Here is an 18,422-nt window from a genome sequence, read left to right on the forward strand (position 1 = left end):
CACTTATCCATTGATCTTTGGGTAATTTCAATTTTTTTATAAACAACATTTTTTTTGTTTTTTTTTAAATTACAACAGCTATCTACTTGAATTTTATGTGCAATGCACAAGATAACCAGGACATCAATTCCCAGAAGTTTCAGAAAGATTCACACATCTGCAGATTCTGGGGGATTTTAAAAAGTTTAGACAAAAACCATTTATTACCCCAAAATGTGACCACAGCAGTTCCCTTGAATGCCTGTCTGTCTTTATGACACACAACTACATAACTTCAACTTAGCACAGATTAACACTATTGCTTACTTTAGTTTTCTTTGCAGATTCAATAATTTTATTTATTATGAGTAGACTGACTCTAAGCGGCTGGCTGCTGCAGTCCACATTGGGGCTTTCAGATGCTGAGCATTGCATTTTGGGAAATGTAGTTTAGGGCAGGGCCTTTTGCATTTTCTGCCACAGGGGGCCTCACCTTCCCAAATGACATTTCTAAGAATGCAGTGTTCTTAGTCTCCTGCCCATTAACTTTGCTAGCCCCACCCCCAGTGCTTTCCTCATGGCAATTGGGCCAAAGAAAAAAGATTGGTTTTTAAAATGCTTTATGTTTTCTTGGCTTTACCAAAGTTGCCTAATGCTTATACAGAAAATTAAAAGGACGTTTGGAGGCATCCGAATGTTACAGATTCTTTAAAAAAAAGGATTGGTGAGTGTCTCGATTCTTAATTCTCCCCCCCCCCCCAACACACACCGTTCCTGCATATTTATATGCACGAATTTAAATAATTTGATCCGAAATATGAATTTAAAATGAAATTATGAACACCCCTAATAAATACCATGTTCTCATCTGAGATAAACCACTGCCACCCCAAACAGAACTAATTTGTTAACAGTAAATTGCGTAGTGATCCTGACATTCATTTACAACAATGAAAGTAGCGCAGGGAAAGGGGGAATGCGAGAGCAGGACAGCTGAGAAATCTGCACCAAAGCAGGTTTTAATAATCTGCTTTGGCATGGATTTCTGTCCCCACTTCCACCAAAAAAAACCCTGGCCTTCCCAGGGGAGGGGGTGGATGGCTACAGACCATCCCAATAACTAATGGGATAGCCTGCAGCCATCCCAAAGCTGCCCAAAAGAAGCCCAAAAATTAAAGACACACACACACACACTTACTCGAGTACCATTATGGTTCTCCTCACACCAGGAGTGTGAGGAAATGATGCACCAGGAAACAGGGGGAGGCAAGGAGGATTCCCCCCTCTCCTGGCATATTTCCTTGCACCAGGAGAGTGTGAGGAGGACCATAATGATGGCAGGGTAAGTGTTTTTTAATTTTTGGGCTTTTGGCGGGTATTGTAGGAAGTGGGTGGGTGCCCCTCTGGTTTTTCGGGTTCCTGGAGCCTGAAAAACCAAGACGACTGTGTGGATTGGGCCCAGGGATCGTGCAACATGGTCCCTGGGCCCAATTCACATAGGGCCCACACCTGGTAAGAACTGGATCTTACCAAAGATCTGGGTCTTACCCGGTATTTAATTAATTTGTTTATACAGTAGAGTCTCACTTATCCAAGCTAAATGGGCCAGCAGAAGCTTGGATAAGCGAATATCTTGGATAATAAGGAGGGATTAAGGAAAAGCCTATTAAACATCAAATTAGGTTATGATTTTACAAATTAAGCACCAAAACATCATGTTTTACAACAAATTTGACAGAAAAAGCAGTTCAATATGCAGTAATGTTATGTTGTAATTACTGCATTTACGAATTTAGCACCAAAATATCACAATATATTGAAAACATTGACTACAAAAATGGCTTGGATAATCCAGAAACTTGGATAAGCGAGGCTTGGATAAGCGAGACTCTACTGTATTGGAGATGTCATTTGGATGCCTCTGGTAAAACTGCACCAGGTTCTGAGATATGGGCCTGTCTGAATAGGCCCAGAGACAAATTGGGGCATTTCAAAAACAAGTGAAGAAATTGAATGGTGGAAGAGTACAGTTCAAATCAGGTTAAAGTAAGAGGTAGGTTCTATTTCTTCTCCCTGCTTTGTATCACTGCTTGCATACTTGAAGATTCCAGGAAGACAAGCAGCAGCAGCAACAGAGGACCAAAAAGGACCAGCATTGTTAAGGATTGGCAATGGGATCTGTGATTAGGTGTGGGCCCAAGAAGTTCTACTTTATGCAAGAAGGAAATTATGACTGATCACTGCAATCTAACTATGCTAGGGATAGGCAGGGAGGCTGATAAGAAGATGAAAGTCTCACACTCCTATTAATAAAAGAGCCACGGCGGGGCTACATAAATGAAAAAGGACTGCAAGAAGTTTGAACTTCTTCTACAAAGGAACTGTGAAGCCTTTTATAAAAACTGAAGGCCTGCACAGTCTAGACCTACAATCATAGAGAACAGACATAGCTTTGAATTTTTCTTTGAAGTTTCTTGCACAGTTTGGGGTTTCTGTTCTGTGTATCTCAAGATATAAAGGATGTTCTCTATGGTTAAGGAAAGGACTTAACTAAAGCTATATAGCTAAACAGTTATATCATAAAAACAAATACCTCAATTTTACCACAGTTGTTACAAACCATAACAATTTTATTTGACCTTGTGCTCTTGAAATTGTTAGTGTCCCTTCTGAGATTTCACTGGAGAGAAGTTATTTTCTAGGGATTTGTTTTGCTTTCAGCAGGGCTTGCTGTTTTAGAAAGGCTTTTTCCACCCAAAACTGTTCCAATCTTTTGTTTCCAAGATCAAAGTAACAACAGTATGAAGATATTTTAGGAGATGATTGGAAAAAGAACAGAATTTCTCAGAGAAGAAGAATATTAAGAAGTACTTTTAAAGGGATTTCTGCCCACAGGCTTTAAGAAAGATTCTTCAACTTTGTCTTAAATTGAAATTTCAAAATCTTGCCCATAACACTTTGGTGTCATTTCTGTTATTAGTCCCAATTAAAGTAGATTCACTGAATCAATAAGATTAACATAAATATTACTCCATCGCTTTTTTTTTTCTCTGTCAGGAGCGACTTGAGAAACTGCAAGTCTCTTCTGGTGTGAGAGAATTGGCCGTCTGCAAGGATGTTGCCCAGAGGATGCCCGGATGTTTTGATGATTTCACTATCATTGTGGGAGGCTTCTCTCATGTCCCCTGCATTTGGGGGGGGGGGGGGAGTCTACTCTTGCTTGAATTATTGGTTGTGCTCAGGCTATAGGCACCATCTATACTGCCACATAATGAGGCATAGGAAATGGATTCACCTGGGGCATCCAAATGCTGAAGGTTAATCTGTGTCAACCCAGAATAAACCTGATTATTCAAGATTATTCTAGGTTTTAAAAATACCTGCAACAATCTTTGCAGGTATGGAGTGTGTGAGGGGCTACCTCTTAGGTTCGCAATGTGTGATTCCAGAAGGCAGTATCCACAGCCGTCCCATCTCTGTGGGCTCAGACAGTCCGAGGAGATCGGATGGCAGTGACAACCTCCCATCCTTGCCCCATGTTTTGCCTGAAAATGTACCTTAAAACACTCTATACTGAAACACGAGGCTTCTCTGGAGTTTCTGGCACTTCAAAAGGATGCCTTGGAGAGGAGAATTTCTCCCTCCAAGGCTCCTGGTATCAATTGAACAATGCAGTTCAATGCTGTTTAACTGCATTATATGGGTCTACACTGACCACATTTTATGGCAGTGTATATTCAGTTTATGGCAGTGCACAAAAAAGGGGGTTGAGACTATATTGGCAAATTCATTTAAGTTTATTTTTTTAAAATGCTTTCTTTACTTGTTTAAAACATTTAACATACTAGAATTGCTCTGTTCATTGACTATTCTCAGATCTATACTCCCCCACCTCCCAACATTCTTCATATCTATATATATAAAAGAGTGATGGCATCACGGCAATTCACAAAATAACAAAACTACAGGCCCCCCAACCTCAAAATTTGACAACACAACCCATCATCCACGCCTCAAGGTTGATACAACAAAAAGAAAAGAAAAATAAAGTCCTAATTAGAGGGAGAGCAATAATTATTTTTATCCAATTGCGGCCAGTTTAGAGGGCTAATCTCTGCCCACTTGGTTGCCTAGCAACCAAGGGACAGCCAGGTTTCAGTTAGGGGACAGGCAGATTTAGGCCTCACTTAGACTTCTTCCACAGATTATCTAATTTGCACTGGATTATATGGCAGTGTAGACTCAAGGCCCTTCAACACAGCTATATTACCCATTTATAATTTTATATTATCTGCTTTGCACTGGATTATCTTGATTCCACACTACCATATAATCCACTTCAGTGTGCATTTTATACAGCTGTGAAGAAGGGGCCTCATATAATCCAGTTCTGAGCAGATAATATAAGATTAGAAATATACAGTAGAGTCTCACTTATCCAACGTAAACAGGCCGGCAGGATAAGTGAATATGTTGGATAATAAGAAGGGATTCAGGAAAAGCCAATTAAACATCAAATTAGGTAATCGTTATACAAATTAAGCATCAAAACATCATATTATACAACAAATTTGACAGAAAAAGTAGTTCCATGCGCAGTAATGCTATGTAGTATTTACAGTAGAGTCTCACTTATCCAACACTCGCTTATCCAACGTTCTGGATTATCCAACGCATTTTTGTAGTCAATGCTTTCAATATATCGTGATATTTTGGTGCTAAATTCATAAATACAGTAATTACTATATAGCATTACTGTGTACTGAACTACTTTTTCTGACAAATTTGTTGTCTAACATGATGTTTTGGTGCTTAATTTGTAAAATCATAACTTAATTTGATGTTTAATAGGGTTATCCTTAATTCCTCATTATCCAACATATTAGCTTATCCAACGTTCTGCCGGCCCGTTTATGTTGGGTAAGTGAGACTCTACTGTACTGTATTTACAAATTTACCACTAAAATATCACAATGAATTTAAAACACTGACTACAAAAACATTGATTATGAAAAGGCAGACTGCGTTGGATAATCCAGAACATTGTATAAGCGAATGTTGGATAAGTGAGATTCTTCTTTAATATGAAATAATTACTGGGATAGAATAATGCAGAACAATATAATCTCTAAAACCAGGACAGTAAATAAACAGGGGAATTCCACACAGGAAACAATCAGGACCAGCTAACACCTCCCAACAAAGTATTCCCATCATCAAAGTCTGGCAAATCCTGTTTTCTCAGGGCCACAGACAGTAGAAGCACATAAAATATCGCAAACAACATCACTCTGAAAACAAGGGTATTCCAGACAGGAAACAATCAGGGCCAGCTAACACCTCCCAACAAAGTATTCCCATCATCAAAGTCTGGAAAATCCTCTGTTTTCTCAGGGCCACAGACAGTAGAAGCACATAAAATATCGCAAACAACACCACTCTGAAAACAAGGGAATTCCAGACAGGAAACAATCAGGGCCTCAGGGAGGAAACAACCAGGCTTTAAAGCTGCAAGGCCATTACATCCTAATCATTTTTCCTAATTGCAGCATTCATACTTGCCTCCAACAAACAAAAAAAACCAATTAGAAATATTGTATATTCACAACCTTTAGGAAATAATATCCCCTGATGGCGCAGCGTGTTAAAGCGCTGAGCTGCTGAACTTCTGGACCGAAAGGCCACAGGTTTCAATTGGGGGAGCGGAGAGAGCCCCCACTGTTAGCTCCAGCTTCTGCCAACCCAGAAGTTCGAAAACATGCAAATGTGAGTGCATCAATAGGTACTGCTCCGGCGGGAAGGTAATGCCGCTCCATGTAGTCATCCCACATGACCTTGGAGGCGTCTATGGACAATGCCGGCTCTTCGGCTTAGAAATGGAGATGAGCACCAACCTCCAGAGTAAGACACGACTGGACTTAATGTCTGGGGAAAACCTTTACCCTTGACCTTAACTACCACCAATTCCTCAATACTTTATTTCCCATACCACCATACTTCACCACAGCAACGCGTGGCCGGGCACAGCTAGTAGCGTTATAAAAAGCATAGGTTTGTCAGTCCTATTACATCTATTATTCTAATTTCATCTATTACATATAATTATTATAATTATTTTCTAATCCACAATCTTTCTTGGTGTTTTGGTGATTTGAATTCACCATTACTTTTACACATGAAGCTAATAAATAGCTTCCATGTATTTTCAAATAGGTATTCTTTTATTTCTCTTTTCGCTAACCCTAATTGATAGGTTAATTTTCCAATACGGCTTATCCATGATAGAACCATCCCAGAATATTCATACCCTTGGGAATGTTATTCACATGTGACTCCAACCCCCTATTTCTCCACACTTTCTCCAACATACAACCTCATCATATGGACTAAATTGCACATTGTATGCCATATCCTCTCCCCTTTTGCCATGGATTCCATTCCACAACATATTTATTTTATTTATTTTATTACATCACTTCTACCCCGCCCTTCTCACCCATCAGGGGACTCAGGGCGGCTTAAAATATAACATACACATTAAAAACAGTTGTCATCAAATTTAAAAATCCATCAAGATTAAAAATTACAATAAAATTAAGAATATCCATTAAAATATACATAATTATACATTTAAATATACATTTAAGGCGCTTTCCATGTTCATGTGGGGTCTGTCAGTAGGTCATATATTCTTATCTCATTTTTGCTGCTACTCATGCTCAAATGCCTGGTCCTATAACCACGTTTTGTCCTCTTTCGGAAAGACAGGAGGGAGGGAGCCTGCCTGACTTCAATGGGGAGGGCGTTCCATAGGCGGGGAGCCACCACTGAAAAGGCCCTGTCTCTCGTCCCCGCCAGCCGCACCTGTGAGGCTGACGGGAACGCGAGCAGGGCCTCATCTGACGATGTTAAGCTTCGAGGTGGGTCGTAGTGGGAGACACGTTCGGACAGATAAGCTGGGCCGGAACAGTTTAGAGCTTTATAGGCTAAAGCCAGCACCTTGAATTGTGCTCGGTAGCTAATTGGCAGCCAGTGGAGCTGGCATAACAGAGGAGTAGTACGCTCCCTGAACGCCGCTCCAGTTATTAACCTGGCAGCCTCCCGTTGGTCTAATTGAAGCTTCCGAACAGTCTTCAAAGGCAGCCCCACGTAGAGTGCGTTGCAGTAGTCTAAACGGGATGTAACAAGGGCGTGTACCACTGTGGTCAAGTCCGGCTTCCCAAGGTACGGTCGCAGCTGGCACACAAGTTTTAATTGTGCGAAGGCTCCCCTAGCCACCGCTGAGACCTGGGGTTCCAGGCTCAATGATGAGTCTAGGATCACCCCCAGACTGCGCACCTGCGCCTTCAGGGGGAGTGTGACCCCATCCAGCACAGGCTGTAACCCAGTACACTGTTCGGCCTTCCGACTGACCAGGAGGATCTCTGTCTTGTCTGGATTCAATTTCAATTTGTTGGCCCTCATCCAGTCCGACACAGCGGCCAAGCCCCGGTTCAGGACCTGGACAGCCTCCTTAGTGACAGGTGGGAAGGAGTGACAGAGCTGGACATCATCTGCATACAGATGACACCGGACCCCAAAACTCCTGATGATCTCTCCCAGCGGCTTCATGTAGATGTTAAACAACATGGGAGATAACACAGAGCCCTGCGGGACCCCACAAGTCAACGGTTGTGGGGCCGAGCAGGCATCCCCCAATGACACCATCTGGGACCGACCCTTCAGGAATGAGTGGAGCCACTGCAAAACAGTACCTCCAAGTCCCATTCCCGCGAGGCGTCCCAGAAGGATACCGTGATCGACGGTATCGAAGGCCGCTGAGAGGTCCAGCAGAACCAGCAGGGACACACTCCCCCTGTCCAGTTCCCGGCGAAGATCATCGACTAAGGCGACCAAGGCTGTCTCAGTACCATGCCCCGGCCTAAAGCCAGACTGTGCCGGATCCAGAAAATCAGTGTCAACCAAGAATCCCTGGAGCTGCGAAGCAACCACATGTTCCAAGACCTTGCCCAAATAGGGGAGATTGGAAATAGGCCAAAAGTTTCCGAATTGAGTGGGATCCAATGATGGCTTTTTCAACAGCGGCTTGATCACAGCCATTTTTAGGCTCGCTGGAAACTTGCCCTCCCGAAGGGAGGCATTCACCACCACCTTCACCCACTCGGCCAAACCCCCTCTGGCTTCTCTCACCAGCCAGGATGGGCAGGGGTCTAGGATGCATGTGGTCGGTCTCGCCTCTCCAAGGATCTTGTCCACATCCTCGAGCTCAACCAATTGAAATGAATCCAACAAAACTGGAAAAGCAGGTGCACTCGTTACATCCTCAGAGACTGCCGTTAATATGGTGTCAAAGTCAGAACGGATCAGAGCGACTTTGTCCGCAAAGAACCGAGCAAATGCTTCACAGCGGGCTGCCGAGTTATCAGGGCTCCCACCTTGATTGGTGGGAGTTAACAACCCTCTGATGACATGGACGGTTCTGTGCAGACGCAATGTTGGCCGCAAGGTGGACTCTCCTTGCAGCTTTGATTGCTGCGGCATATGCCCTAAGATAGGAGCCTAGCCGTGTTCGGTCTGACTCGTTATACCCTGATCGCCACACACACTCTAGTTCCCTCTTCTTTCGCTTCATCGCTGCCAGCTCCTCAGTAAACCAAGGAGCTGGTTTAGCTCGGTTACTCGAGAGGGGATGCTCCGGAGTGATCGTGTCTATTGCCCTAGTCATCTCTCCAAACGTTTTGCTTCTAGAACCCTATGGGGCCACATACACTCCAAAGAAAGAAGGAAGGAAGAAGCAAAAAACGAAAACAAGCAATAGGTCCACTTCTTGTTTTGAGAAATATATATATATTAAAATTGTACAGGAAAAGCCTTGGTATTAAACTGCGATGTTGATCCATCCTTGTTTTTGGCCAGACTAATATTAGACTCTCTGTGCTCCTATATGTGTGCTCAAGGGCCTCAAATAGCCAGGTGTGTGCACAAGGCTATACTTTGCTCACCCTAGATTTAAGACATTTATATAGCATGATCTGCCTTTCTAATGCAAATAAAACAAAAGTGCAATACGCTATTATAAACAAACAGGTTACGATAATCAAAGCAGCAATATCAAAACTTTGTGTTCAGTGTTTAAAATATAGCCTTCCTCCAATAATATAGCAGGCTTCATACCGTGCTTACAAGTGGTAAAAAAGTTTTAAGCTTATGTGTGTGTGTATCTTTAAATCACCAGTTGAGTTATGCCAACACCATGAATTTAATGGGGTTTTCTTAAGCAAGGATTTCCTGCTTCTTAGTGGGGGTTGGACTAGATTGCCCATGAGGTCTCTTCCAACTCTACTATTCTATGATTCTATGATTCTAAAAGGAATACTCAGATGTTGGATTGTCCCCAAAACTAACTGATTTTTTTCCATCTTGTGTATATGGTGCCATTTTGATTAGATTAGGATCTGTACTAAGCTCTAAACTTCAGGGATAGAGAAAATAACATATATAGAACCAGCTAAGGATTTTATTCTAAAACTGGTTTGGTGAATTGCAGTATTCCAAACTCCATGAAGCTTTCCACTTGTTGCTCTTCTTCTGAGCCGTCAAATAATTTCTAATTTAAGGTGACCCTCTGGCAAATATATCATGGGGTTTCTTTGGCAAAATGTGATCAATGAGGTTTTCCCTTTGCTCCCTCTGAGGCTACAAGAGTGTGACTTGCCCCAAAGTCATGCAGCAGGCTCTACAGTCATAATACAAAGTTCAAAACATCGGACCATGTTTGCCCTCATATTAGAAAACATTTGCAAGTCCAGGGATCAGGAATCCAGCTAAAAAATAATGAACTGTTGAATTCCAGCATTGTTTGGAAGATTTCCAAAAGTTATAAGATCATTAAGCACAGAACCATTTTATGAGGGAAAACTTGACATCATGATGATGATGATGATGATGATGATGATGATGATAATAATAATAAAAATGCAGACTGTGCAAGGAAGCTGATGAAACCATTGAACATATCCTCAGCTGCTGTAAGAAAATCGCACAGACTGACTACAAACAGAGGTACAAATATGTGGCCCAAATGATTCATTGGAACTTATGCCTCAAGTACCACCTCCCAGCAGCAAAGAACTGGTGGGATCACAAACCTGCAAAAGTATTGGAAAATGAGCACGCAAAGATACTGTGGGACTTCTGAATCCAGACTGACAAAGTTCTGGAACACAACACACCAGACATCACAGTTGTGGAAAAGAAAAAGGTTTGGATCATTGATGTCGCCATCCCAGGTGACAGTCGCATTGACGAAAAACAACAAGAAAAACTCAGCCGCTATCAGGACCTCAAGATTGAACTTCAAAGGCTCTGGCAGAAACCAGTACAGGTGGTGATGGGCACATTGGGTGCCATTCCAAAAGATCTCAGCCGGCATTTGGAAATAATAGACATTGGCAAAATTATGATCTGCCAACTGCAAAAGGCCACCCTACTGGGATTTTGTGATACGAAATCCAGCATGTTTGCTGTGTCATAATAAAATAATAATAATAATAATAATAATAATAATAATAATAAATTTTAGATCATGCTATGTTGATAGTAGGGTTGTGTATTTGTATGAAATTACTTACCATTTCTTTTTGTTCCCTTTGTATGGCCCCATTTCCATTTCCGTCCGTTGCTGATGGAAATGGGCACCTATACAAATGGGCTTTTCTGTCCAAGGTCCAAAAAACCCAAAATTTTTCAGGCCTTGTGCGGCAAAGCACCAGATCCTGCTAGCTGGGCCTATGAGCCATCGAGCGCTCAATGGCTTGTAGGCCCAACTTGCAGGGCCTACAATCATGCGCCGAGTGCTCGATGCTCGTACACCCGGCTGGCAGGTTCAAATCAGCTGATCAAATGACTACCATTTTTAAAAATTCGTTTCACTGTTTCTTTTGTTCCCATGGGGTTGTACTATTCCATGCAATCCAAATGGATGGAACGGTACAAAAACATGAATGAAACAGATGAATTATGATTCGAGCCCGACCCTAGCTAATAGAGCTGTCTTCTATACACATTGTGAAAGTCTCTTGGATTGATATTTGAACCCACTCAGGTATAAATTCTAGTCCCACTATGATCACCTCATTTAAATCAGCCACTGAATTTATGTTAGAAAAGTATACAGAGACAGATCCAGAGACAGAAAATGGATTGACTAGAATTGTTCATTTGTGTGTGCATATGCACTTAAGTTTGTAGAAATTAATAAATACATTGTGCAACATATTACCATGAATTTAATGACACCACATTCTACATTCCCTTAGCAGGGAGGGAGGGAGGGAGGGAGGGAAAGAAAGAAAGAGAAAGTAAGTCAACGGATCATTCTGCATGAGAATAAAAGAGACCAAGTAAGATTGGTAGAACCAGATTGTGGAAGGAAAACAGATGAAACTACATGGACCTAGGAAACAAATAACAAGAAACTTTGGAAAGATGAATCCAGACAAAGCGATGGTGATAAAACACTGAAATCTGATTTAGGTGGAAATGGTTTGAAATAAATATATTTCTAATCCACGTCAATTTGAAACTTTCATAAACTGCGCTTCTAGAGAAGTAGGTAAGAAAACAATTTTGGAGTAGACTGAACTCCAGAGATTTGAATCTCTCCCACCTGCAAAACTACCTTTGCTCTCTAAAATGTTACTAGCCCTGGAAACATACAATTCCATAAGACACCAAACAAAATGGCATTATTTGAGGAATAAAAATCAGAAAACCTGTCACTTTGTCTTTTACAATAGAAATTACTACGAAAATATTCTCTTTGAAGATGAATCACACAGAATAAGAATTGGTTGGAGGTTACAAGGAAAACAAGAAGAAATGTTATTAAATCCTGCTTCATATAGAAAAGCTTTTATCTGTTGTACATCACCTCAAAGGCCAAAGTAAGGTGACAGATAATAAACAAATCTTTAAATAAACAAACAAAATAGTAGATTACTTGAATTTTTGATACATAGGTCACAAGGTGGTGTTTATTCACTGTTTGACTAAAAAGTCTAGCAATTTCAAAGACAGAATTTTCCAGTGTTGTTTTGATTTTAGAACTATACAATTATGTTTTAAATTTGCTTTCCTTTATGCTACATAACTCTGATCCCATTTCTCCTATGAAGTACTAAAACACAGTTATCTTATAAACACTGATTTGATGGATAACAGCCTTGTATTGAATGTTGGCTCAGATACTTATAATTTTCATTTTAAACTACTCTTTCCTTGGCTGAAGATAGGCAATACGCTGATTTTTATTCTATTACCGAGCTGTCACAGTACATCACATCTGTTCATTGCCGTTAATATTGATGTCTGCACTGCCTTAAGTAAACATTATAGCGTCCGAGTTATAGCAGGGCATGGAGGCAAAATATTGATGTTGGATGAAATGACAGACTCCACAAAACCCATTACAAGCTGCTCAAATAGTTGTTTCACCTTTAGTCCCCTATCCCACCCAAACCCAGCTTGTTAATATAGCCAGTCTGGTGACTCCAAGGATGGAAATTTCTATTAATAATATTTCTCCCAACATCTGTATTCTTGAAAAGGGACAAATCATATAGCCCCTTCAATACCCTTGTACAACTGGAAATATAGGGTCAAATTAGAAAATGCAAACAGACTAATTCATGAAGGTATTTTTATATTCTACATCTGAAGAAAACATGGTATAATCCAAAGCACATTACCTAGTCCCTCATAGTGGCATTATTAGCCATTGATTCTTAGAAGGCATGAATGAACCACATTATTTTACAGATAGTGCTCTTCTCAACAGCACCCATTAAGCTATGCCTGTCCCCTTAATCTCCTCAACATGGAAATATATACCAATATACACTCCAATTACAGTATTTTGTTTTGTTTTATAAGTTATTGATTTAAGAATATAACATTTTAAAACCAGATTATCAAACCTAGAACACAATACCGTATGTTATATTTGGAATTGAATAGAAAGCACATATAATTTATCAATCTTTAAAGAGTGTAGCCATGATTGCTAAAAATGTTCTCAAAGGCTCTTTTTCCCATGGAGACTAAATATGCATCCTATGACAATCAGGACTCTTTTATATAACACAACTTATATTTCAGCACTATCAAACATAGCATTAAAGCTATAAATATTATAACAAAAGGTTACCTAAAAATAAATGCTAAATTTACAGACAGGCTGGATTCAGCCCTATGTGTGGTTTGACTACCAGATATTGATAAATCAGAACTACTGAGTTGAAAATAAACCCAGTCTAGTCCAATTTCCTACCGTGCAAGAATTTATTTTTTACACTATCATCTGTAGGGATGACAAAAACAGGTGGAAAGGATGCCGAGCAACCAACAGGTCACAACATATAGTATTTGGCTTGCTAGGTGTGGCCTATGAATGTATATGTAAAACAAATGTAATTAGAAAAAAGAAAGGAAGAACAGAAAGAAAGAATATCCATGCTTGTACTTACAGGGTCTGTGAGCTCTGGCAAACTTGCTTGGTAAGTCAGTGGTCGACAGTCCCGAGTCTTAAAAACCAATATACAAGGAAGGAACATAGGTCCAAGATCATCTCCATCTAGGACATCAACGGTGAGGGTGGTTGTACTTGTTCTTCGTTCCATAAGATTTTGAGCCCTGTCCTGTAAGAGAGGAGGGGGGAATGAAACTTTCAGATATTGCTCTTGCAATTCCATTAGGAAAAGGAACATACTATCTTTTCATTAAAATCAATTTATCTTGGTATCAAAACATATAATCATGTAAGAATAAACAATTCCAATGGAATTTCCTTGGAAAAATCAGACAGAATTAAGGAGTGAACATTGGGCAACTGGAAACTAACTGATAGGCTTCTGCAATACAGGTAAATCTCTATCTGTTTTGGTGTCCCAGGTTTCAGTGAGGGTCCCATTCCATTTTTTGGGAAACTCCTGAATTTAGGAGGACATAAATCCATTTTTGATCTGGGAGGCTGAAAGATTAATTTTCTATCCAGCTCATTGGTGGCAATGGGGGGGGGGGGGCTTCCCAGGCTCCCCTTTCCATCAATTTAAACATTGTTTGTCCTTATATCCTTCATTAAGACCTGGATTAAAAGCATCAGAGTTAAGATACCACTCTTTCTGCCATCCTTTCCCTTCTGTCTGTAGAGGAGACCAGGGTTTAATGCTTTGTTAAAGCTGTTTCTACTCTAGAGGAGGCAGGAGCTGCAGGTCCTTGCAGCTCTCTCCCTGCAAGAAGACAGTTTTTCAAGGCATTTTAAGGGGGCTTTCCACTTCCCAGGGAAGAAAAAGGGTTCAACCTGGGGATATCCTACCCTGGGCTTCCTTTAAAAAGCACTCCCTTCTCTCTTGATTTGGAGGTGCCAGAAAGGAGAACTGGCACCTTAGAATAATGCCTCCCCCCCTCGTCCTTCAATCTCCTTTCTGCTTCCAAATCGAGAGAGAAGAGAGGGCTTAAGAAACTTCGCTTCCTGGGATCTTTTCCTTCTAGCAGTTGCCTCCCTCCCCACACTCCATGTGTAATTGAAAGCAGCCAGTTTTATACAGCCACCGTCCTGTTGTGGCCGGTAAAAAAAATGATGGCAGAGCCCATGCCGTTACAGGCTTCTGAACAAGCTGAACTAGCCAAAGGCAAACGTCCAAAACGAATCCGTGCATAAACCTACTAATTGCAATAACCCATGGGGAACAACAGATAGAAAGCTCAGGGTTTTTTCTTTTGGGGGGATGGGAAAATTCCTATTAGAAAGTAAAGGTGTTTCTCCTTTTTTACTCGCATCTTTCCTTTTTTTCTCTTGATTTCTTATTCCCTCTTCCCATCTTTGTTGATACTTTCATTGCAGTCAGATTTTCCTTCTGATAGTTTTCTCACTAATGATCTCCTTAACATATCACTTATTCTCTTGAAATTGTCTGAAACATTTGATAGCATTACATATAGAACAAAACATGACATGTGGACAAAAATGTGTTGGATGCACAATCCATTTATTGTTTAGCGGTTTTTTGACTTACCTAAGAACGAAAGCACATTATCTAACATTGGCAGAGAAGTCTAATAATAGTTATGAGGAACACAACTTTCAAAACAAAAGAGTACCCTAAGCTAAGGAAACAAAAAGGTAGGACAGATTCTCTGATAAAAATTTCCCCTGTACTTTTGGAGCTGATATTGCTTTCCAAACAACAACAAAGGGGTTTAATCCTCATCTTAAAATATAAGTCATGCTGTTTTAATAATAGAATCACCTATCAGCACAACACACCCGTATTCCATAATATATTCTCTTTACTGACAGGACAAATCATACATTCTTCTTGCTGTTTTTATTAGAGGGAAATTATTATTTAAAAGAAAAAGCTGGGGATGTCGGATTATTTTAAAATTCACACTCTCTATTGAAAATGGTAGCAATGTTCTTATATCAAAAAGATTAATAATGTTGTAACAAAATAATATTTTTGAATTTATACCATCAGATAGTAGATCCAGACATTTGGAAACATGCCTGTTGATTCTCAAAAGGAAGTATATTTACTATAGACTTCTGTAGCAGTTTGAGATTGCTTCAACTGATATGGCTATATCCTATAGACTTGTATGATTGTAGTTTCCTGGGGTATTTGGAATGCTGTTCTAGAGAACTATAGTACTGTACTTTATGGGAATGTACTAAAACTCCTCAGGATATAATTCTCAATATCTCACTAGACTACAAGCCCTAATGTAGTAGAAATATACTACAGGTCTGTTGTGTTCAAAGTTTACACATATGAACCATTTTGATCCCTGTTGTTTGGTGCAGGGAGTGGTGTTCCTCCCAATGTTTTGATAATTCATCTTGGTGGTAATGATCTGGGCCTCCTGAAAGGCAAAGCTTTGTTTGTACAGGTGGTGGTCGATTTACACAAAATCAAGGATGTGTGGCTTCTGACCCACATTGGATGGTCAGAACTGATTCCTCACCTGAGGTGGCTGGGTGGAGGCGATGTAAAAAAGCTAGATGGCACATGGAAAAGAGTTAACTGGGCCATGCGAAAAATATTAGCAGAAGGTATAGGATCATACATTCAACACAACATCACACATAACAACCCAGAATGTTATCAAGCTGATGGGATTCACCTTTCAGAGTTGGGCAACACTCAGTTCCTGTTTCACCCGAGCTGTGTTGGAGGGCTTGTTGGGGGATAGGAGCAAAGCAGACACTTGCCCCTAATCTGTGGCAGAAAATAGCAAGGTGTGATTATGGTGTGCACCCAAGGCACTCATTTTTGGGTGTAGGCCAGGAACGGTTACCCTCATTTATGGTGTAAATAAAGGAAGTGAAGGTGAATGGAAATGGCCTAGGAATGGGAGAATCTGACCTCAATAAATCCTTGAGGCAGAATTCTTCATCACATTTCCCTCAGTGGTCACTCAGAGTTATTGCAACCAGAGTCACAGGTGTTTCTGCCCAAAGTAGCTGAGAGATAAACCAAAAGGGTCACTATCTCAGCTTTATCCACACCAAGTTCATAACACACTGTAAGTTACGAGGTTTAATTAGGTAACATTAATAAAAGTTGTCCATAATTAACCCACTTATGTTGTGTTGCCTCTTTATTCTGGGAGTTTGGTGGCAAATGAAACATAGCAAGTACATTTAAAAAACCTACATGGAGAAGCCTTTCATTTATTCTCAAGGATAAAAAAGGGACTTCTCAACCAACAGGCAAATTGAACCTAAATATAAGCACTGCGTTATTTGTCACCTTAAAATGTCTATTTTGTAACATGTCACATACAAACTCGCAATTGGAGTTAAAAATGGAAAACACTCCTTCAGAAGGTTTGATTTCAAAATAAGTCAAATTGTAGTCAACAAATTAAGTTCACACCAAATTGTTACTGTCAGCCATCTCAGAATAGTTAATCATTGGCATGACAATGAATCTTTTATATTTTTTCTAGAACTAAAATAATATTATTATTACTGTGTCTTTTGCAACCAGTAAATGTGTAATGCTATATTTATTTTCGTATCAGGAGCGACTTGAGAAACTGCAATATTATTGTAATGCTATATCTATATATATAAAAGAGTGATGGCATCAGGGCAGCGAACAAAACTACAGGCCCCCCAACCTCGAAATTTGACAACACAACCCATCATTCACGGCTCTAGGTTGATACAACAAAAAGAAAAGAAAAATAAAGTCCTAATTACAGGGAGAGGAATAATTGTTTTTATCCAATTGCTGCCAGTTTGAAGGCTAAGCTCCACCCACTAGCAACCTACTCAGCCCAGGGGACAGGCACAGTTAGGCCTCACTTAGGCCTCTTCCACAGATTATCAGATTTTAACTGGATTATATGGCAGTGTAGACTCAAGGCCCTTCCAAACAGCTATATAACCCATTTAGAATCTTATATTATCTGCTTTGAACTGGATTATCTTGACTCCACACTGCCAGATAATTCTCTAAAGCTGTGTAGAAAGGGCCTAAGATAATCCAGTTCTAAACAGATAATATAAGATTATAAATATACAGTAGAGTCTCACTTATCCAGCCCAACCCAATTCTGTCATGCAGGACACAATCCAAGCACTCCCAACAGATGGCCACCCAGCCTCTCAATACTAATACTACTAACAACAACAACAACAACAACAACATCATACAATACTAAGGTTTGGAGTGACCCCTAAGGATCATCCAGATCAACTTCCTTCTACCATGCAGGAGGACACAATCCAAGCACTCCTGACAGATGGCCATCCAGCCTCTACATAATAATGATGATGAAGATAATAATAATAATAATAATAATAATAATAATAATAATAATAATAATAATAATAGAAGCATAGAATCCAAGAGTTTGGAGAGACCCCTAAGGGCCATCCAGCCCAACCCTTTCTACGATGCAGCAGGACACAATCCAAGCATTCACAACACACGGACAATGTATAAATACTATACAATACTACACAGGGACATAGACCCCCTCTATCACAGTACACAAACAACCAAATGCATACTAAACATAAAGACAACTATACAACAGACATTCAGTACCACCACTACCTCAACAATTTCTCACCAACACCACCAGACAATGCCACAGCAACGCGTGGCTGGGCACAGCTAGTTACAAGTAAACAAATGCAAATGCTGTGGGTCCTTAATATCCACTAGGGGTTCATTATAGGATCCCCCATGCATACATGCCTATTTGTGGATGCCCAGTTAGCATGACATACAGTGACATAGTAAAACAGAGTCCATCACATAAAATAATAATAATAATAATAATAATAATAATAATAATAATAATAATAATAATCACGTTATTTATACCCCACCCTTCTCCCTGTGGGGACTCAATGCGTCTAACAC

General features: G+C 40.2%; 1 protein-coding gene across 12 annotated transcripts in view; it reads right to left on the bottom strand.

The window, feature by feature from the left end:
* The window catches only part of pcdh15 (protocadherin related 15), a 1,032,943-nt gene that overhangs the window by 320,351 nt on the left and 694,170 nt on the right, over positions 1 to 18,422 (bottom strand). For all 12 annotated transcript variants that reach the window (XR_010005016.1, XM_062977492.1, XM_062977488.1 and 9 more), the window contains one exon: positions 13,506 to 13,676. Coding sequence is in view for 11 of the 12 variants with exons in the window: in XM_062977492.1 (XP_062833562.1) it covers positions 13,506 to 13,676 (171 nt within the window). In the remaining variant the exon portion in view is untranslated. The remainder of the gene's footprint in view (positions 1 to 13,505; positions 13,677 to 18,422) is intronic.

This window comes from Anolis carolinensis, chromosome 3 (assembly GCF_035594765.1).
Source record: "Anolis carolinensis isolate JA03-04 chromosome 3, rAnoCar3.1.pri, whole genome shotgun sequence".
Classification (NCBI taxonomy): domain Eukaryota; kingdom Metazoa; phylum Chordata; class Lepidosauria; order Squamata; family Dactyloidae; genus Anolis; species Anolis carolinensis.